Below are 23096 nucleotides of genomic sequence, written 5' to 3'. Positions count from 1 at the left end.
TGCTCACAAACAATACCTGCACTTGGGGACGAACTGCAGCCGTTCTTTTGAGATATAGACGCTCCAAAAGATACGAACATCCGTGTTACGAACATCCGGATATACGAACACAAATTGACGGAAGTCCGAACATGTTCGTAAACATCCGTAGATTTCATCGCAAGTTTAAATTTTGAAATTAGCGCCACTCCCGACTTGTTTTCAACGCCGCCGCTACCCACGCCGGCCGCTTTGTTCATAACACATTGTGTTCACTAGCGAGATCGTCGTAGCTGTTCCCGTGTATTACTCCCGCTGTATTTTTGCCTTATTTTCGTAAATTGCGTATTACAGTAAACATTAACTATGGCTGATAAGCAGATTTCTAGTGGAAGTGTAATGAAGCGCAAGCTTAGTGGTGATAGTGGTAGTGTAAAGAAGAGTCAAGCAATTTCAATGGAAATGAAAGTAGCCATCATCAAGAAGCTAGATCGTGGCGAGAAGATGGCAAATGTTGCGGGTGCCTATAAATTAAATCGGTCAACAGTTGGCGCGATTTATAAGAGCAAGGACCGTATTATGGAACACATGAAAAGTGCGGTACCAATGGCTTCGACCATCATTTCCAAGAAAAGAGGAAAGTGTATGGATGAGATGGAAAAACTCCTCGCCATGTGGATCGAACATCAGAAACAAAGGAGGGTACCTCTATCTCTGATGGATGCTCATACAAGAAAAGGCTAGAAGCCTTTACGAAAATGTGAAGACTAAGGCAGGTGAGGAGGCAGCTGGTGAGTCTTTTGTAGCAAGCCCTGGTTGGTTTAATAGATTCAAAAACCAGGCTAATTTACATAATGTAGGCATTACTGGTGAGGCAGCAAGTGCGGACAAGAAGGCTGCTGAAGAGTTTCCAGTTTACTTGAAAAGTATAATAGACAATGAAGGATACATTCTGCAGCAAATATTCAATGTTGATGAGACCGGCCTTTTTTGGAAAAAAAATTCCATCGAGAACGTAGATCAGGCGTGAGGAGAAGAGCATGCCGGGTTACAAAGCTGCAAAGGATAGGCTAACGTTAATGTTGGGTGCCAATGCATCAGGCGATTGCAAGCTTAAGCCGCTCTTGGTGTATCGTGCAGGAAATCCTCGGGCTTTCAAGAACATTAACAAAAGCACTCTTCCTGTCATCTGGATTTCCAACCTTAAGGCCTGGGTTACTCTTGCTATTTTTCAAGATTGGTTTAACTTTCATTTTATTCCCGAAGTTAAATTGTATTGCCATGAAAATAACATCCCTTTTAAAATTCTTTTAGTCTTAGATAGTGCCCCTGGTCATCCTCCTCACTTAGACGACTTCCACCCAGATGTTCAAGTAATTCATTTGCCCCCAAATACCACCTCTCTTCTTCAACCCATGGACCAAGAGGTCATAGCCAATTTAAAAAAATATTATACACGGCGTACCTATAGGCAGGCACTGAAGGCAGTCGACGATGAAACCTCCAACCAAACTCTCAAAGACTTCTGGAAGTCGTACAATATTTACGACTGTGCAAAAAATATTCATGCTTCATGGCGGGAAGTTCAAAAATCTAACTTAAATGGCGTGTAGAAGTACCTTACTCCACAGTTTGTTAATGATTTTACCGGCTTCGACCAAGATGACGAAAGCCAGAAAATTTTAAATAAGCTTGTGGACCTCAGTAAGAAACTTGAGCTGGACCTAGAGGAGGAAGATTTTCATGAACTTCTCGAGTTTCTTGGAGAAGAACTCAGCCATGAAGACTTGATGGAGTTGGATGAGATGCAACGTCAGGAAGATAATGAAAACAGCGAAGAGGAGCCACCTCCCGTCAAGAAATTTGATACCAAATTATTAGCTGATGCTTTCTCAAAAATTGAGGAAGCTTTATCCATTTTTGAGAGCCAGGACCCCAATGTTGAGAGGTTTACAAAAGTCTCCACTAGTGTGCACGATGCAATTAATTGCTACAATGTTATTTATGATGAGAGAAAAAGGAAAACAAAACAGACCTCTTTGTATAAGTTTTTTAAAGCTCGGCCTACCACACCAGTACAATCTCCTTCGTCAGCACCTGATTCCCCAGATATGCCTTCTACATCAGGAGCCGATGATGCCCCTATCTCCGCCAATGACGATGCCTCTGACGACAATGAAGAGGTATCCGATGACGACGAGTTATCCCCAGTGTAGGGTACCTCGTCTCCCTTCATCATCTCTCCGTCACCGCAATAAAATTAATTAAAAACGTAAGTTACTGTACAGTATTTTATTGCTTACTTTATCTAATATTTACTATTGACTGCAGTGTGTGTGTTGTGTACATATGTAAGATAGAGAGCGTAATGTATATGTACAGTACGAGAGATATCGTATTGTAGATGCACAGGTACGTAGAGTACTAGTGTAAAGTACGAGAAATAAAGAGCTTAATGTAGATGTACGGGCACGCGATACTTTATCATGATAAATAGTCTTTTAGCAGTACAGTACATACAGTACAATCATTTTACATCCTAAATAAAATTTACAGTAACTACTGTACTGTACCAAACAGTATTAATTGAAAAAGGAATTACTCTACAGTACGCTAACGTCATCCGTTATGGACAGCCTACAGTACCACCCATGCAAATGGCCGCCGCCAGCTGATTTCGTCGGTCGTGATACCCGTACATGGTACAACCCATGCAAATGGCCGCTGCCCGATGATTCCGTCGGTCAAAATTAAATCAAACAATTCAGTAAACTAACCTTCTGCATTTTATTTGACAATACCAAAACAACCATGAAGCAGTTAAATGCACAGTACTGTTACATACAGTAAATACAGTACGGTACAAGTGAGCTGATTTGATCTGCGTGAAAAGGTAAACATTACAGTACAGTACATAATGCAAATGGCCGCTTGTTTACGCAAGTTTATAGCAAAAAAAAAATGGGTAATGGAACAATAAAATAGCTTTCAGTACATTTACTTAAAAAAGGAATTAATGTAGCCTACAGTACTGTACTGTACTAAATGTACAGTACACTATATTTACTACGATTTTACTTCAAGTCAGCTGATTCAGAAATACAATGCATATGTATGGCCGATTGTTTGTGCAAGTTTCTACTATGTAGTGTGCAGTACAGGATAATAAAACAACATACTGTACTGAAATTTACAGTATTATACAGACTACTGTAATATGATAAAGTAAAATATTTGTAATAACCTATTTTATATGAAATGGGGCTATTTGTTGACTTCTACGGCTGAAAATCGTATACATCTGAGTTTGGTTCCGCTTACCCTAGACCAAAATTTAACACTAACGACTTACGAACAATCCGCGTTACGAACAGACTCTCGGTCCCTGTTGTGTTCGTTAGTTGGGGACTGTCTGTATAGCCTCAGACTCCTTACTGGGCACAGTAGGAGATGGTCTGCGTCATCTGTTACAGAACAAAGACTCGAGATCTGGAAAGAGTCGAACCGAGGGTCCGGCACTCCCAGATTCAGAGTCTTAGCAACAAACTCAGGGACGAATTTGAACGTTACCTCCCCCCATCCTCTTGAATGGGCGATATCATATGAGAGATCATGAAGTTCACTGACACTCTTGGCCGAGGCCAAAGCTAGTAGGAACACCGTCTTCCAAGTTAGGTGGCAATCTGAAGCCTGGCGTAATGGTTCGTAGGGAGGTCTCTTAAGAGACCTTGAGAACTCGAACCACGTTCCATGGAGGTGGTCTCACTTCCGACTGAGGGTAGGTAAGTTCATAACTTCGTATGAGTAGGGAAATTTCCAGCGACGAAGAAATGTCCATTCCTTTGAGCCTGAAGGCTTGACTTAATGCTGAGCAATAGCCTTTCACTGCAGAGACTGAAAGGCGGATTTCTTCTCGCAAATACGCGAAGAACTCCGCTATTGCTGGAATAGTGGCATCGAGTGGAGAGATACCCCTTCCACGACACCAACCACAGAAAACTCGCCACTTTGCCTGGTAGACCCTTGCGGATGACCTTCGCAGGTGTCCAGACATCCTGTTTGCAACTTGCTGCGAAAATCCTCTCTCCGCGAGGAGTTGCTGGATAGTCTCCAGGCGTGAAGTCGTAGCGAAGCTACGGCTTTGTGAAAGATGTTGGCGTGTGGATGTTTGAGTACCTGGTGTCGTGGAGGGAGTTCTCTCGGGAGTTCCGTTAGGAGTTGCAGAAGGTCTGGAAACCATTCCACTGATGCCATAGCGGAGCTATCAGGGTCATTGAAAGATTGACCAATATTCTGGTCTTGTTGAGCACCCTCCTCATCAGACAGAACGGGGGAAAGGCATACACAACGACGTTGTCCCACCGTTGTTGGAAGGCATCCTGCCAGAGAGCCTTGGGGTCCGGGACCGGGGAACAGTACAGCGGGAGCTTGAAATTCAGCGCTGTAGCAAACAGATCCACAGTCGGGGAACCCCAAAAAGTCAGGACTTTGTTGGCTACTTGAGGATCCAAAGACCACTCGGTACTCACTATCTGCGTCGCTCTGCTCAGACTGTCGGCGAGCACATTCCTTTTGCCAGGAATGAAGCGAGCCGCTAGAGAGATCGAGTGGACTTCGGACCATCTCAGGATCTCTACTGCAAGATGGGATAGCTGTTCCGAAAAGGTACCTCCCTGCTTGTTGATATAAGCCACCATCGTGGTGTTGCCGCTCATCACCACCACAGAGTGGCCTGCCAGGAACACAGCCTTCATTTTTAGCAGGTTTATGTGAAAGTACTTTTCTGATTCTAACCACAGGCCTGAGGTCCTGTGGTTCAGAACGTGCCCCCCCCCCCCCCCCACCCTTTCTTTGATGTGTCCGAGAACATCAAATCCGGGGGAAGGACAAGAAGATCCACTCCCTTTCGTAGGTTCTCGTCCGCCACCCACCACTGGAGGTCCGTCCGTTCCGCAGGACCCATAGGGATCATGACGTCCGGGGAATCGTGACCTTGATTCCACCGGGACTTGAGTCGCCACTGGAGGGATCTCATTCTGAGGCGACCGTTGGAAACGAGACGGGCCAGGGAGGAGAGGTGGCCGAGGAGACGTAGCCACGATTGGGCTGGGAGTTCTTCTCAATTGAGGAAAGGTCTCGCGACCTTCCTCAGCCTTGCTATCCTGTCGTCTGATGGGAAGGCTTTGTGGAGATTGGTGTCTATGACCATGCCTAGATATACCAGTTTCTGAGAGGGCTGCAGAGAGGACTTCGAGGTTTACCATGATCCCTAGATCCTGGCAAACTTCGAGGAGCTTGTCTCGGTGGCGAAGAAGGGTTGCCTCCGAGTCCGCTAGGATCAGCCAGTCGTCCAGATAACGAAGGAGACGGATGCCGATCCTGTGAGCCCAAGAGGAGATCAGGGTGAACACTGAACACCTGAGGGGCTGTGGAGAGACCGAAGTACAGCACCTTGAACTGGTAGATCTTGTTGTCTAGGCAAAATCTTAGGTACTTCCTTGAAGATGGATGGACTGGGATCTGGAAGTACGCGTCCTTCAGGTCCAGTGTACACATGAAGTCTTGCGGTCTCACTGCGAGTCTGACCATGTCTGCCGTCTCCATACTGAACGGAGTCTGCTTGACAAACCCGTTCAGGGTTGAGAGGTCGATGACTGGTCTCCAGCCTCCAGACGCCTTTCTCACAAGAAAGAGTCGACTGTAGAAGCCTGGGGACCCGCTTACAACCTCCTGGAGAGCGTCCTTCTTCAACATGGTCTGGACTTCTGCCCAAAGGGGTAGCCCTCTGGCCGATCCCCTGGCAAGAGAGCTCAACGACACTGGATTTGCTGTCAGCGAAGGTAGAGAGGCTGTGAACGGGACGCGATAACCCTGAGCGATCATGGAAATCGTCCAGGTATCTGCGCCGAGTTGCTGCCACCTTGTCGCGCAACTTTATAGGCATCCCCCCCCACTCGTGGACATGCAGGGGGACTGCCAACCCTAGCGTTTACGGACTCGGCCGTTACCTCTAGGGTTCTTGCCTCCCCTGGAGGACTTCTTGCTCCTGCTGCTCTTGGCAGGAAAGGGCTTAGACACCTTCGGCTTCGCTGCAGTGGTCTTCTTCGTGTCCTTAGCTGGACGGGGTTGTTGAGTCGCTGGAGGTTTGTAGGGCCTTGATGTCAGAGGCCTATGGATGAGGGAATCCTGATTGGACTTCCTCCACCTCTCAGCGGTAAGCTCCACGTCCTTAGACTCAAACAAACTCTTACCGAACACGGAAGTGTGTCTGAGCCTGCTAACCTCTGCACTGGGAACCTTCTGGTGGAACCTCTCAGCCACAGCGTCCCGTCGTTTGAGAATCGTATTGGCCCACAAGCTCGAGACTTGGTGGTCCAGAAACTCAATGGTCCGCGTGCCTGAGAGCAAGAAAATCTCCAGTGCCTTCCTGGTGCTTTCTTTAGAGGGGTCCTCAGACTGCATCATAATGCCCAGAGACCCCAGCCAGATGTCAAGCCATGAAGTTGCCTGCATGGCACACTTAGCGTCCTTCTCCTGGCTCAGGATCTCAGTAGCTGAGTAGGACACGTGCCGGTTGGAGTCTCTCTCTAGAGGGACTCCCCCGGTGAGTTCTTCCACGGAATAATGAATCGGAAGACCCAGAGAAGACTCAAGGATCTCAAAGTACCTCCTCTGATTGACTCGAGGAGGAGGGAGGAGCTTGTTACCGGCGCTGGATCTGCTGGAGGCGGCAAGCTCAGAGAGCTGGCCTTCGACCTTGTCCCTGGCACTCTTCATCCCCTGAGACCAGGGCAAAGCTGCACTGGCCCTAGAGGGTTTCTGGGTGCCGTAGATGCGGTCCAAGACCGTGTCCTTACCTCAAGAGGAGGAATCTCAGGGTCTGGGATCTCGTTGAGGTTCCTCATGAGGGTCAGGACTTGCCAGAAGGCGTGTTCTGACTCTTGGTGCTCTCCTCCTGAAGGACTGGCAGCGAAGCCTCCCGTCCCCAGTGGCTCTTCCTGGGGGGACACGTGGACATCCTCGGACAGTCTAGATGGCTCCTGCCTGATCCTTGTTGACGATTTAGAGTCCTTCGGTTCCCTCCTGGGCGGGATACAGGACTCGAGTAACGATGGGTGCCGGCTCTTTTCCACCCCTGGATGAAGACTTCTCAGGGAGAGGCGGAATTTCCCCATTGGTGCGATGAGGGAACAGTCCGGCTTGCGCAAGGATCTGCGAGGAGACAAAATAGGCCTTGGAGGTGTTTCCACGGGAGAGACTCTTCTCTTCCTCTTCAGGGGGGAGGAAGCTGCCACTGATTTGTGGCCCATGTCAGAGAGGGCGGGCTTCATCGCCTACACAAGGGCTCTGACCAGGATACCGAACCAGGACTGCTGGCCGACAGTCGCGCTGTCAGACACTCCCTCTGGAGGGAAGGGGATCGTTCGATCCCTTGGAGGAGTCGCCAAAAGTGGGTTCGCCTGAGAAGCTGAAAAGAAAGTCCTTAGACCTGTCCGGGAACAGCCCCTCCTCCGGCGAGCGCGCTGTTCTGCACTTGCGGGGAGGGGAACGAGACGAAGTCCTGTCCGCCTGGCGACGCTCGCGCTGGGGGTCGCGTGATGGGCCCTGATTCGGGTCGCGCGAGAAAGGATCATATGACACAGGAATCTCGCGGGCGCGCGCATGGGCGTGGCCGAGAGAGGATGTTGGAGCGGACGAGAGGGCGGGGTGGCGCGTAGGCGAGGCCACAGGCGCGCAGGAGCTGGAGCCGGCGCGCGTAGGAGATGGCGAGGGCGTGTGGCGCGCAGGAGCTGGAACAGGAGGCGGCCGGATACGAGGACGCGCAGCATCCTGATGCGGCACTGGAGGGCGTGAGAGGTCAGTGGCGCCTGGGCACGTATCCGGAAGAACTGGGTGAGGGCGCGAGCGCACCAGTTCAGGATAGCGCGAGGAAGGGATGGCGCGCTGGCGCGTAGGTAGGCGCTGGTCCGAAAGGACAGGCATACTAGCCTGTGGGCATGCATGTGATTGTGGGCGTGCATGGCGCGCATCAGGATGTGGACGCACAAGTGTGCGCTGCTGCGGTGGGGGAGCAGGACGCGTGGCTGGATTAGGAGCACAGGTGTGCGCTGGAGGGTTGCATGGGGCGCCTTGATAACTGGAACTGGGCGCGCAACCGGAGCATCACGCGCGGCTGGAACGCGCGGTCTGGAAGGAGAGCCCTGGGGTGCCTGTGAGCACCCGTGCGCTAGCTTAGGCACCTCCTGGGTGGTGCGCTGCGATGTAGAAGCACGCTGGCGCGTTGGCGAGCGCGCGAGCGCTGAGACTGGAACTGCGCGCTTCGCGCGTAACTCCAGACAGGCGCTACGAGTCCAGAGGAACCTGTGAGTGCCTGTGCGCTAGCGTAGGAACCTCTTGAACTGCGCGCGACGAGGCAGGAACCAGGGAACGCTGGGGCGCAGGTGGGCGCTGTAACAGGAACTGCTGGTGGGCACACAGGGGAACCCTGGCGCGTAGCAGGAACAGGGGCGCGCACGCGTGCAGGAGAGCGCTGTGGCGCTAAGACAGGAACAGTGGCAGCAGCAGGAGGGCACGCAGGAAGAACCTGGTGCTTGACGGCAAGAGGCGCAGTTTTGCGCTCAAGGCCCTTAAGCCCCGAAGGGCCCGGTGCCTGCGCAGTGGCAGGATCAGGTGGCGTGCAACGCGCATCCGCAACATCGAAGGGTGACAGCAAGTCAGCAGGGAGACTGGTCACAGGGTCCCGAATGACGACCATCAACCGAAGGGGATCGCGAACGATCTCCGGAGAGGTCTAAGGTGGTAGCTGGCAGGATTGGCGAACGGCGAGTCGTCTCCTCCGCAGAGGACTGTGGTAACGACGAGCCGAAGAGGTGCCTCCTAACTCCCTTGTGAGGGGGAAGGAAGGCCTCTACGGCAGAGGGGAGGATGAGCCTTCCGCCTTATACGCCCACGAGGGGCCGTGGGATCAGCAAGCTGACCATCAAGGGGCCTCCGCAGAGGAGTCTCTGTGAGTGAACTCCCCCGAGAGGGAGAATCACCGGCAGGAGAGACCATGGGACTTAGATCCTCCCTCGAAAGGTGTTCGGAGGGGGAATCTAAGCCGTCAGCTACCTCAGCAACAGGAACGGGGGTTTGACTAGACCCACGAGATGTCTCCGTCACAACAACGTCAACCACTGACAGAGGATCTATCCCTGCTGTAGTTGGCGATTGTTTGACAGCTGCACCAAGTTTGATCATGTCAAACAGGGCTCCCTTGGAAGGCAAACCCTGCAGCTCCAAGGAAGCCCAAAGCTGCAACAAATCACGATTAGACATATTCAAATCCTCCTCCGGGGGAGGAGGGGCAGCCGCCTCGCTATGGAAGGCGACTACCTCTCCCGCACCCCGGGATCGGTCAACAGCAGTACGGTCTACGCTACCACTAGCTGGCCTCTCGGAAGAGACCGCTCGAGGGGGAGCTTCGGAGGAGGAAAGGGCTACGGAAGTAGTAGTCCTGGAATTTTCTCTCTTCAAAGAAGCATCTTAAGGAGAAAGATCCCTTTTAGACTTTTCCTTCTGGCACCGGGCAAACCTCTCCCACTGGGAGGTAGACCATTCCCTACATTCTATACAAACATTACCACTATCACACCGCTGGCCCCTACAGTGAGGACATAAGGTGTGGGGATCAGTGTCGACCGCCGACATAAAGGTCCCACAAGGGCGGCCGGGAAGTCCAGGGCAAGTACGCATAGTAGTAGAGGCCAACTTCAAACACACTGGAAAATAAAAAGCAAAAACCGATTAAATATGGCAGTCAAAGCGAGGGAGACAGCAGACAAGTCTGTTCTCTGCCCGAGCCAAAAGTAAAGTGAAGCATTCACCGGTGTGTGTGTGAGGGGGTGGGGGGGGGGGTAGCTAGATACCCCTCCCTACCCCCCGCTAACTAGCGGCGGGGTAGTAAACCCTTGTTAAAACTTTTATGGCTCGTCATTCAGCTACGGCGAAGTAATTACCCCATGTAAATAGCGTGGTTTGTATTTCAGTTACGGAACAATATAACTATTCGGGAGAACCACGTACCACTCCGACGGGAAGGGGGTTCCACGCGGAGACGAAGCTGAAAAGTTAAGTTATAAGTTATAATTTTACTTAATTAATGAAGGAAACCATTTGGAAGAGCAACCTAATCTGTGAATGGGAAAGGGTTGACCACTGCGGAGTATTCTGCCGGCCTTCCACGAAAGAGTGGCGAAGACCTTCAGAAAGAGCAAGACCGAAGTCAAGCTCCGAAAGGGCTGCACTCCCTTCCCCAGCTAATTTCTTCTTAGAACACGAGTGGAAGATGACGATACCGGCAAACGAACGAGTATACAAACAATGACAATTGACAATTCCCCTGCAGCAGCGGCCGGGTTACACGGAAGGCCACTCGCCAACGGAATGACCGTAGTCAAAAGGAGAAAGGTCATAAGGGAAGGTTCTCCGTCCTTGAGAACCTACTGTATACTGTATGTTAAAAGACAAAGGTTAATGACAGTCCAAGATAGGTGAGGAGGAAGAGCAGTAACAAATGCTCTCCATCCGAGCCAAAAGCAAAAGTGAAACACAATCACAGGTGTCTGAGTGAGAGGGGTAGCTAGCTATCCCCTAAACACCCTGCTAACTAACGGGATGGGTAGTTAACCCTCGCTAAATTCTAATGGCTCGTCCTTTCAGCTTTCCTGAACGTACCTCTGTATCCCTATACTGTAAATAGCATTGGTTTGTATTTGCAATTTAATCAAACTACATTGTGTGATCATCCTGAAATCCTTGTTTACTACAGAAAGAAGGCCTTTAGGCAGATTTTAGAGGACTTTGTAAGATGTGTAAAAAAGGTGATCTGAAATACGTAAGAAACGGAAACACAGCAACTTGCTAACTCAAGTCCTCTACATGTGGAAATGTACTAGAAATCTTATAGATTAAAGATTTCCCCCTCAAAAGAATCTTTTTTTTTATGGTTCCCATTTAGATTATGGCAAAATAAACTGAATATCAAAATATACTGTATGTACTGTACTGCTGGATTAATGATTATTCAGAGGAAACAATTTAAACATGAACTCTATATTGGGTAAAATTAAAGAACAACAAGGAACTCCATTTCCAAGAGGAAATAACTTTTCCTGCAGTAAATAATGGGTTAATATATGGGTTAATTACTACAGAAACTGAAATTCGCTGTAAGAAATGGACGTCTGCTGGCTAGTTTGTCGTTTTTCTCTATACAGTATGTTTAATGGCGGCTGCGGCATAATATAAAGTATGTTACTCACTCCAAGTCCATTGTTTACATCCGAGAGATTTTTTCTTTCTTTCTTTCTTTCTTTGATGGCTGCTTTTCCGGTCCCATACAGCAAGGGAACCCCACTCTCTACAGGACCTCCACTGTCGTTTTACCCCGTTCGTTCAGAGTATTTAACGTTTCATATTGCGTATTGTTCATTTACTGTTAAATCGTCACTGTTGTATGACTTAAAATAAGAAAGTCTTCAGTTTCCTCTTGAAAGCCTTAATGTCTTCAATCATTCAAATGTTTCGTGGGAGCTTGTTACATAGTCTCAGGGCCGCATATTTAAAGGCTCTGGAGCCTAAAGTAGACATAAATCTAGGTTCCAACAGTTTGAAGACATCTGTAACTATTCTCGTGTCGACACTATTTGTTGGCTGCGCAATATATAGCAATTCTCTTAAGTATTTTGAACGCCCAGTTCTGATAACTTGGTGGGTTAATGTACATATTTTAAATTCAATTCTCACTTTAATCGGCAGCCACTGTAAATCTATTAGTAAAGGGGTGATCCTTTCTCTAGGCGAGACACCTTTTATCAGTCTTGCTCCTCTGTTTATTTTGTTCTGTAATTTCTCAAATTGCACTTTTGGTAAATTGTTAATAGATAGTTGCAATTGTCAATCCTGGTAATAACACAGTTTATTGCAAGTTTCTTTACAGAATTTTCGTCCAGGTACTTTTTTATAAACGCAATATTTCTTAGATGATAACCAGCAGTTTTTATTACACTATTTATTTGGGCCTTTTGAGACAGGTTACAGTCAAGAAATACACCTAGATCTCGAACTTTACTAGATATCGGCACAGTCATTTTTTATGTTCCTTTGAATATCACCTAAGTTTCTTACGCTGTTTCTCTTGCCCACCACCATGAATTCAGTTTTGTTCTCATTTAATTTTAGTTGTTTAAATGTCATCCATTCTCTAACACTATCAAGGATTCGGTTTAGAGTTTCGGTAGTGTCATGTACAGTACGTATATCATTTATGGAGAAGTAAAATTGTGTCTCGTCTGCAAATAGTTTGAACTTCATGCCATGACTTGGTAGCATTTTCGATAGACCAATAGTATAGATGAAGAATAAGATAGGGCCAAGTACACTCCCCTGGGGTACCCCTCTGTTTAAGGGTTCATATGATGAATAAGAGTTTCCAATTTGTACACGGTAATTTCTACCAACTAAGTAGTCTTTTAGGTATTCGAAGGTTTGATTTTCAACGCCGATGGAGCGTAGATCATTTAGTAGCAGTTCATGCACAACTGTATCAAAAGCAGCACTGACATCAAGCAGTATTAAGATCCCTTCAGTGAGCTTTCTGTTCATTTACAAGGACATATATGTCAGGTGTTTTTTTTAAACCAATTAACAGCTTACAAGTACTTCTGTATAGGTTCCCATATGTACTCATACAACACCTATCCCCACCCCATTTTCTCTTCAGTTTCATCATGGCATCGACATGTAAAGGTTGTTCCCTGACGGAGTACGAGATACATTCCCTCTTTTTCAGAGAAAATAACCAAACATATGAGCTCCTACAGAAACATGGAGTTATCCCCTCAGACGTACAATGCCCTCCTGCCAACACCCGTGTGTCTTTAGATCTCAAGTTAATCAGTGGGCTTGTAATCGATCAGTCAAGGTTGCTAAGGGAAAGCATCGTGCAAGCGGTTTTTCCGTAACTGCATTTAAGGGCACTTTCTTGAAAAAGGCTCACGTTCAAGTAAGGGAAATACTGCTGTTCCTGAATCATTTCCTTGAAAGGTCCTTTTTGCACGGCAATATCACCTATAACCTTGGCTGGACATTGCAAACTTCGATTAACTAGAGGTCTTATTGTTCGAAGTCACGGAAAATTAATGCCAGAACTTACCGGCTATTGGTGGCCCTGGCATTGTCGCCGAAGTGGATGATTCCAAGTTTGGGAGGCCGAAATATAACAGAGGAAGGCTTTTGTCTGGTGTGTGGGCATTCGGTGGCATGGAGAGGGAGAAAAATGTTTGTGGTCCCTTTGGTGGACCGACCAAGAAATGCCGAGACCCTTGTGCCCATGATGCAGCGTTATATCTAGGCGGGGAGTGTAATCCACAGTGATTCCTGGAAAGGATAAAAAGATCTCGCCACTGCGTGGTATGTGCACCTCAATGTAAATCATTCAGAAAATTTTGTGGATCCCAACACAGCTGCACATACTCAAAACATCGAAAGGCTGTGGCGGGATATCAAGAGTTATGTTCTCCGTGGCGGAATGCAAAATGAATATTTTATTCAATATTTATCTTATGTTTTTATCCGCCAGGTAAAAATAATTGTAATACAGTAAGTATTTTAATGTTTCATTTTTCAATAATTAGCAAACTAATGTGTTTATTTCTCCAGCACAATTGGTCCGAGTGCCTACATTATTTCCAGTTTCAAGTCGCCAAACTGTACCCCCACCCATCTACTTCTACGACAGGGTGACTGACAGTTCTTCCATTGTCAATGGGAAGACCTTAAGCCTTCAACCTCCCAAACTTAATTAAGGGAAGGATTTATTTGTGAATTGTGATTTCATTTTAGTTTTTGACATGGGAAGGGGGTCCGGGGGCTTGCCCCCAGGCTAGGGCTTGTGACCTGCGAACTACCAGATTAGGTTAGGTGGGTTTGTTAGGTTCTGTACGCTTTTACAAATCTCAAAAAATAACCATGTTTAGCCTATTTTCAGCCACTTACAGGAATCATATATTTGTCCAACTGGTTATCTAGTCCTTATTTTGCCTTTCTAACCATTATTAATGCTGTAAATCACTCGTTTATGACATTTCCCACACCCAAAAAACTCTTAAACGGGTGGTTTGCTATAATAATCAAGGTCAGAAATGCATATAACACAAGATAAAAAGTAGGAAAAATATATGGTTCATGTATTTGGCTAGAAATTAAAGTATCATATTTCATTTCATGTAATGTGTTTCCAACGAATTTGACCTTTATTTCCACAGCAAATAAGCCGTTCTACCGTTATGGACACCACCCTTACCAATGGACACAGGTGGGAACCTCGGACTTTGGGTGTGCGAAAACAGGACAAAACGTCATTAATTAATACTAACTTAAAGGAGTAAATACACACTCGATAAAGGAGCGAGTTATAGCTTCGCTCTCCAGCATCTGTTCGAACGAAGACTTGGCTTCCATTTCCAAAGATCAAACTAAATATATCAAACATGTTTCGGTAATATTGTACTGTATTATAGGGCAACATAACCTAGGGAAAAAACTACTTTATTCTATAGAAAAAATTCGGCTCTCTTCAAAAAGGACACTCGTTCCCGTCACAAATGAATAGTTTCAGAAATATATATATATCTATATCCTACGGTAATGGGGGACGCCCAGTGGGAACTCAGGGTTTTGGGTGGGGAAAACATACTGGGGAAACGATAATGGTAGAACAAACCTTTTTTTCTCTATACATTACCTTCCTGGAAGTATAATAAACAGAGGAAAAGACAAAACAGTATAACTGGATAAACGTTGGAGGTGCCGTTGCAAAGGCTATGTCTCATGAAAAAATAGGGTAACCAGAACTGCTAACGTGTGATGTAGAGCTGTGGGAACATTAGCGTAACATGTTAACATTAGCAGTGTTTTTTCATTTATTTTTTTGTCATTCTATTGTCGGTTGTAGTCGCTCCCGTTCTTTCGTTTGAACATAACAGGTTTCGACCTTCTGCGCATAATCTCCCCCCCACGTATAGGCTCCACCCCCACCAATAGGATTTCTTCTTCTCTAGCCGTCAAATTAAACTACTCGACTTCACACGTATATTCAAGCATATGTCGAACCAGTAAAACTATTACCATACCTTTTATATAATACCCTCGTATACATATTACATTTGACCCCAGTATTACTCGTTTTATTATCCGATACCTTATAAAATCACCTCATTTTATATACCCATCAAATAATATGACAAATTCGTAGATAATTTGTATTTTTCCTAACGATACAAACCTAGCTATTTACATGGGGTAATTGCTTCGGCGCAGCCGATGACGAGCCATAAAGTTTTAACGAGGGTTTCCTACCCCACCGCTAGTTAGCAGGGGGGGGGGTGTAGCTTGCTACCCCTCCACCCTAACACACACCAGTAATTCATCCACTTTACTTAGAGGTAGGACTTATCTTGGGGGACAGGGCTGGCGTGCACATAACTGTAAATAGCTAGGTTTGTATCGTTAGGAAAAATACAAATTATCTACGAATGTCATTTGTTCCGTAACTGAATACAAACCACGCTGTTTTTCTCCAAGGGAGGAGAGGATGAAGAAAAGAAAAGGGCCAGACAGATCTTTTCATTCACACAAACTAAAACTGGGTAACAATGCCCTCAACCTTCTGCTACTTGTCCAATTAGGAGCCTGAGGTTGGACCAGCTGTTGTGCAGCCACCACAGGGCTGATAGAAAACGTATCGAGCCTCCTGTGTGTCACGTCTTGCAGGTAGTGGGCCATGAAGGTAGTCTGACGCTTCCAGACCCCCGCTTGCAGGACCTGCGTCACAGAAAAGTTCTTCTTGAAGGCCAGGGACGCAGCCACGCCCCTGACATCATGCGCCCTAGGGCGCCGTGACGGGGGAGGGTCAGAACTCAAGGCCAGGTGGATTACCTTGCGGATCCAGGCCGAGATGGTGTTTCTGGTGACCCTCTTCTTCGTTGCCCCGGTGCTAACCAACAAGGCTTGCACCTGGGGCCGGACTGCAGCTGTTCTCTTCAGATACAACCTCAGACTCCTCACTGGGCACAGTAGGAGATGGTCTGGGTCATCTGTTACAGAACGAAGACTCGAAACCTGGAAAGAGTCGAACCTAGGGTCCGGCACTCCCGGGTTCCGAGTCTTAGCAACAAACTCAGGGATGAAACTGAACGTTACCTCCCCCCATCCCCTTGAATGGGCGATGTCGTAGGAGAGACCATGCAGTTCGCTGACTCGCTTGGCCGAGGCCAAAGCTAGCAGGAACACAGTCTTCCAGGTAAGGTGGCGATCTCAAGCCTGGCGTAATGGTTCGTAGGGAGGCCTTCTAAGAGACCTGAGAACTCGAACCACGTTCCAAGGAGGAGGTCTCACTTCCGACTGAGGGCAGGTAAGTTCATAACTCCGTATGAGCAGAGACAGTTCCAACGAGGAGGAAATGTCAATTTCTTTGAGCCTGAAGGCAAGACTTAAGGCGCATTTCTTCCCGCAGATACACAAGGAACTCCGCTATTGCTGGTAAAGTGGCATCGAGGGGAGAGATACCCCTTCCACGACACCAACCACAGAAAACTCGCCACTTCGCCTGATAGACTCCTGAGGATGACCTGCGCGCAGGTGGCCAGACATCCTTTCCGCAACTTGTTGCGAAAATCCTCTCTCTTTGAGGAGATGCTGGATAGTCTCCAGGCGTGAAGTCGAAGCGAAGCTACGACTTTGTGGAAGATGTTGGAGTGTGGTGGTTTGAGTAGCTCGTGACGTGGAGGGAGTTCCCTCGGGATCTCCGTGAGGAGCTGCAGAAGGTTCGGAAACCACTCTGCGTGATGCCATAGCGGAGCTATCAAGGTCATCGAGAGATTGACCGATGTTCTGGTCTTGTTGAGGACCCTCCTCATCAGACAGAACGGTGGAAAGGCGTACACGTCGATGGTGTCCCGGCGTTGTTGGAAGGCATCTTGCCAGAGGGCCTTGGGGTCCGGGACTGGGGAGCAGTACAGCGGAAGCTTGGTGTTCAACGCCGTAGCGAACAGGTCCACAGCCGCGGAACCCCACAAAGTCAGGACTTTGTTGGCTATCCAAGGATCCAAAGACCACTCGGTACTCACTATCTGCGTCGCTCTGCTCAGACTGTCGGCGAGCACATTCCTCTTGCCTGGAATTAAGCGAGCAATAAGTGATATCAACTGGACCTCGGACCATCTCAGGATCTTTAATGCAAGATGGGACAGCAGTTCCGAAAAGGTACCTCCCTGCTTGTTGATGTAAGCCACCACCGTGGAGTTGTCGCTCATCACCACTACGGAGTGACCCGCCAGTACTTTGTGGAACTTTTGAAGGCCCAGGAAAACGGCCTTCATCTCCAGCAGGTTTATGTGAAGGTACTTTTCTGATTCTGACCACAGGCCGGAGGCCTTGTGGTTCAGAACGTGGGCCCCCCACCCCTTGTTTGATGCGTCTGAAAACAACATCAAATCTGGGGAGGAGACGAGAAGATCCACTCCCTTTCGTAGGTTCTCGTCTGCCACCCACCACTCCAGGTCCGACCGTTTCGCAGATCCCATAGGGATCGAGATGTCCGGGGAGTCAAGTCCTTGACTCCACCGGGACTTCAGTCGCCACTGAAGGGCTCTCATCCTGAGGCGACTGTTGGGGACGAGACGGGTTAGAGAGGAGAGGTGGCCGAGGAGATGAAGCCACGATTGGGCTGGAAGTTCTTCTCGAGTGAGGAAGGGTCTCACGACCTTCCTCAGCCTTGCTATCCTTTCGTCTGATGGGAAGGCTTTGTGGAGATTGGTGTCTATGATCATGCCTAGATATACCAGTTTCTGAGAGGGCTGCAGAGAGGACTTCTCGAGGTTTACCACGATTCCCAAATCCCGGCAAACCTCGAGGAGCTTGTCTCGGTGGCGGAGAAGGGATACCTCCGAGTCTGCCAGGACCAGCTAGTCGTCCAGATAACGAAGGAGACGGATGCCGGTCCTGTGCGCCCATGAAGAGATGATGGTGAAGACTCTGGTGAACACCGGAGGTGCTGTGGAGAGACCGAAACACAACACCTTGAACTGGTAGATCTTGTGATCTAGGCAAAATCTGAGGTACTTCCTTGAAGACGGATGGATCGGGATCTGGAAGTACGCGTCCTTCAGATCCAGTGTGCACATGAAGTCTCGTGGTCTCACTGCAAGCCTGACCGTGTCCGCTGTCTCCATCCTGAACAGAGTCTGATTGACAAACCCGTTCAGGGTTGAGAGATCGATGACTGGTCTCCAGCCTAAAGACGCCTTATTCACAAGAAAGAGTAGACTGTAGGTGCCTGGGGACCCATCCACGACCTCCTGGAGCGCGTTCTTCTCCAACATGGTCTGGACTTCGGCCCGAAGGGCCTGCCCTTTTGCCGACCCCATGGCAAGAGAGCTCAACGACACTGGATCCGCTGTCAGGGGAGGTAGAGATGCCGTGAACGGGACGTGATACCCTTGAGAGATCACAGAGATCGTCCAGGTATCCGCCCCGAGTTGCTGCCACCTTGCTGCGCAACTCTGAAGGCATCCCCCCAATGGTGGACATACGGGATTGCCACCCCTTGCGCTTCCGGCCTCGGCCGGTACCTCCAGGGTTCTTGCTTCCCCTGGAGGACTTCTTGCCCCTTCTGCCCTTGGCAGGAAAGGGCTTAGACACCTTGGGCTTCACTGCTACGGTTGTATTTTTCGTGTCCTTGGCAGGGCGGGGCTGCTGTACTTCCGGAGGCTTATAGGGCCTTGATGTCAGGGCCCTATGAATGAGGGAATCCTGATTGGACTTCCTTCACCTCTCGGCAGTGAGCTCCACGTCCTTAGGCTCGAACAGACTCTTGCTAAGGACGAAAGAGTGTCTGAGCCTACTAATCTCGGCGCTGGGGACCTTATGGTGAAACCTCTGTAACCGCGTCCTGACGCTTGAGGACCGTGTTGGCCCACAAGCTCGCGACCTGGTGGGATAGGAACTCGATGGTCCGAGTGCCCGAGAGGAGGAAGGTCTCCAGCGCTTTCCTTGGAGAGATTCTCGGACCGCACCAGGTTGCCCAGAGACCCCAGCCAGATGTCTAGCCATGAAGCGGCCTGCATGGCGCACTTAATGACCTTCTCCTGACTCTGGATCTCAGTGGACGAGAAGGACACGTGCCGGGTGGGGAGTCTCTCAAGAGAGACTCCCCCTGCGAGAGCTTCCACGGAGTGGTGTAGGGGAAGACTCAGAGAAGACTCCTCAAGGATCTCAAAACACCCCTTCTGCTGGACTCGAGGAAAAGGGAGGAGCTTATTCTCGGCACTCGACCTGCTGGAGGAGGCAAGCTACGTGAGTTGTCCCTCGATCTTATCTCTGGCACTCTTCATCCCCTAAGACCAGGGCAGAGCTGCACTGGCCCTAGAGGGTTTTTGAGTGCCATAGACACGATCCAGAACTGTGTCCTTCACCTCACGAGGAGGGACCTCAGGATCTGGGATCCCGTTTAGACTTCTCATGAGGGTCAGGACTTGCCAGAATGCATGTTCCAACTCCTGGCACTCGCCTCCCGATGGATTCGCAGCGAAGTCTCCTATCCCCAAGGGCTCTTCCTGGGGGGACACGTGGGCATCCTCGACCGCCCTAGGCTGCTCCTGTCTGACCCTGGCCGACGACTTAGGGATCGTCTTAAGAGTCATTAGATTCCCTCCTGGGAGGGATACAGGACTCCAAAAGCGAAGGGGGCAGGTCCTTCTCCACCTCAAGACGAGGAGACCTCTCGGGAGAGGGATGAACTTCCTCCATTGGTGTGATGGGGAAGTCCTCCTGTTCGACCGATTCCCCTGAGGAGGGGTATTGCTCCTCCGCAGGGGAGGTCGAGAAGGTCTGAGGTGGAGTAGGAACCTTGCCTAAGGATCTGCGAGGGGACTGCCTAGGTCTCGGAGGAGGATTCACAGGCGAGACTCCTCTGTTCCTCTTCAGGGGGGAGGAAACTGCCGCTGGTTCGCGACCCGAGTCAGAAGTGGCTGGCTTAATCGCCCGCACAAGAGCTCTGACGAGGGTATCGAACCACGACTGTTGACTGACCGCGGCGCTGTCAGACACTCCCTCTAAAGGGAAGGGGATCGACGGATCCCTAGGAGTTGTCAACAAACGAGGGTTCACCTTCTGGGCTGAAAAAGAAGAATCCCTAAACCTCCCCGAGGAGCGGCCCCCTTCTGGCGAGCACGCTGGTCTGCACTTGCAGGGAGGGGAGCGCGACAAGGAAGAAACCGCGCTGAGGCTCGTGAACCGGGCCCGGAACAGGGTCGCGCGCGTAAGGGTAGCGTGAAGCTGGAAAATCGCGAGCACGAGATAAATCGCGCGCACCCGCGTGGGCGGGCGACGCTGGAAAGTCGCGTGCGCAACCGTGTGAGCGGGCGCGGGCGCGAGGGAGCGATGGCGCGCAGATGGATCAATGGCGCAGTCATGCCTTGGAGATCTGTGAGCGCGAGCCAGAATGAGGCCACGAGAGCACGTGGGTGACGGTGTCAGCGTATGGCGATCAGGAACTGGCCGAACGCACGGGCGCGCAGCGACCTGGTGTGACCCGGAAGGGAGCGAGATGACGGGGCGCCTGTGCGCGTGTCTGGAAGAACTCGCCGCGAGGGCGATAGTACTGTAGCAGGGTCGCGAGAGACCTGCGGGCGACGGTCGGGAAGGACCGTTCTATTCGCCTGCGAGGTCGCTAACTGCGCTGGTGATTGTCGGCGCGCATCAGGAACCGGTCGCACCAGAGATCGCTGTTTCGGAAGTCGCGTGTTGCGAACAGCGTGATGGAGTTCTGGAGCGCCCACGGTTGCCTTGAACACAGGCACAGGGCACGTAGCTGGACGTGACAGATGAGCGTCGCGAGCGATAGTGTCGGCAGCAGACTCGCGCGGTTCCAGAGGGGGCCGTGAGCGCCTGTGCGCTGACTTAGCCATCTCTGGAGCAACGTGCTGAGTCGGCGCGACAAGTGATCGCGTTGGAGAACGCGTGGGAGCTGGAACAGCAACTGCGCATGAACTCGCATCGCGAACCTCCTTTACAGCGCAAACCTCTTTGGGTGAGCACGATGATTCCAAGGCGACACCTGGGTGTGTTGGAGAGCGCGTGAGCGCTGAGGATGGAATCGCGCGCGAAGCGCTTTTCCCCCGTAGGGCGCAACGAGTCCGCAGGAACCTGTGGGCACCTGTGCGCCGACTCTGGAACCTTTCGGACAGCGAGCGACGTAACAGGAACTGGGGGTGAACATGCGTCGCGCTTTCCCCCCATGGGGCGCGACGAGTCCGCAGGAACCTGTGAGCGCCTGTGCGCCAACTCTGGAACCTGTTGGACCGCGCGCGATTAACAGGAACTGGGGGTGAACACGCGCCGCGTTTTTCCCCCGTGGGGCGCGACGAGTCCGCAGGAACCTATGGGCACTGTGCGCCAACTCAGGAACCTTTGGGACCGCGCGTGATGTAACAGGAACTGGAGGGCACGGCAGCGCTGGTACAGTAAAGGTGGACGCGTGGGCGCCTTTGAACGCTTGCGCACTGCATCAGGAACAGCTGTCGATGGGCGTGGGCGCGCAGGGGAACCCTGGCGCTTAACAGGATCAGAGGCACGAACGCCTAACGGTGAGCCCCGAAGCGCTTTATCAGCAACATCAAGAACAACAGCAACGGGCGCAGGCAGAGCCTTACGCTTAGGGACGAGAGGTGCAGTTTTGCGCTCAAGTCCCTGAGACCCCGAAGGGCCTGGAGACTGCGCAGTGGCAGACTCCAGGGGCGCGAAAAGCGCATATGCAGCCTTAGATGTAGATGGTTGAGGGGACCCTTGTCCCGAAGGACGACCATCCTCCAAAGGGGATCGCGAACGATCCCAGGAGAGGTCTAGGGTGGTAGCTGGCAGGACAGGAGAGCGGCGAGTCGTCTCCTCCGCAGAGGATTGTGGGGACGATGAGCCGAAGAGGCGCCTCCTAAACCCTTTAAAGGGAGAAGGAAGACCTCTACGGCGAAGGGGAGGGCGAGCCTTCCGCCTTATACGCCCACGAGGGGCCGTTGGATCAGCAAGCTGACCATCATGGGGCCTCCGAAGAGGCGTCTCTACCAGAGAACTCCCCCGAGAGGGAGTCTCGGTGTAAGGAGAGACCGTAGGACTCAGTTCCTCCCTCGAACTATGTTCGGAGGGGGAGACAGAGCCTTCAGCTACCGCAGCCACAGGAACAGGTGTTTGGACAGACCCATGGGATGTTTCCGAAACAACTACGTCAACTGCAGACAGAGGATCTATTTCCGCTGTAGTTGACGATTGTTCGGCAGCCGCACCCCGTTTGATCATGTCAAACAGGACTTTCTTGGAGGGCGAACCCTGTAGCCCCAAAGAAGCCCAAAGCTGAAAAAGATCATTGTTAGACATAAATACCTCCTCCGAGGGGGGAGGGGCAACCGCCTCGCTATGGTAGGCAGCGGCCTCTCCCTCACCACGGGATCGGTCAACAACATCAACATTACGGTCTACGCTACCACTCGCCGGCCTCTCGGAAGAGGCTGCCCGAGCGGGAGCTTCGGAGGAGGAATGGGCGGCGGAAGAAGACCTAGGATTTTCTCTCTCCCGAGAAACCTCGGAAGGAGAACGATCCCTTTTGGCCTTCTTCTTACGTCGCCAGGCAAACCTCTCCCACTGGGAGGTAGACCACTCCCTACACTCAATACACATATTAGCACTATCACACCGTTGGCCCCTACACTGAGGGCATAAGGAGTGCGGATCTGTTTCCACGGCCAACATAAAGGTCCCACAAGGGCGGCCGGAAAGTCCAGGGCAAGTGCGCATGAGGAGAATAGAGGCCAACTTCACACACAAACACTGAAAGAAAAAGCAACCAAAAATTATGGCAGTCAAAAGAGAGGAGAGCGCTGACAGGTCTGACATCTCTCCGAGCCAAAAGTAAAGTGGATGAATTACCGGTGTGTGTGAGGGTGGAGGGGTAGCAAGTTTAGTGTATATCTCTCCATGGGCACGCAAGGTACCTCTTGTTAGTTTGTATATCTGTTTTCATCCTACTT

At 50.3% G+C, this 23096-nt stretch overlaps 1 protein-coding gene across 1 annotated transcript; it reads left to right on the top strand.

Annotated features, from left to right (window-relative positions):
* Positions 1-1019: 1019 nt before the first annotated feature.
* On the top strand, positions 1020-2195 carry LOC137654009 (tigger transposable element-derived protein 1-like). The gene is made up of 2 exons (XM_068387643.1): positions 1020-1352; positions 1611-2195. Exons 1-2 carry the CDS (start codon positions 1020-1022, stop codon positions 2193-2195), a joined length of 918 nt encoding a protein of 305 aa, XP_068243744.1.
* Positions 2196-23096: the final 20901 nt, after the last annotated feature.

This window comes from Palaemon carinicauda, chromosome 15 (genome assembly GCF_036898095.1).
Source record: "Palaemon carinicauda isolate YSFRI2023 chromosome 15, ASM3689809v2, whole genome shotgun sequence".
In the NCBI taxonomy this organism is placed as follows: domain Eukaryota; kingdom Metazoa; phylum Arthropoda; class Malacostraca; order Decapoda; family Palaemonidae; genus Palaemon; species Palaemon carinicauda.
The sequence above is the reverse complement of the archived record's forward strand: the minus strand, read 5'-3'. Positions and strand labels throughout refer to the sequence as shown.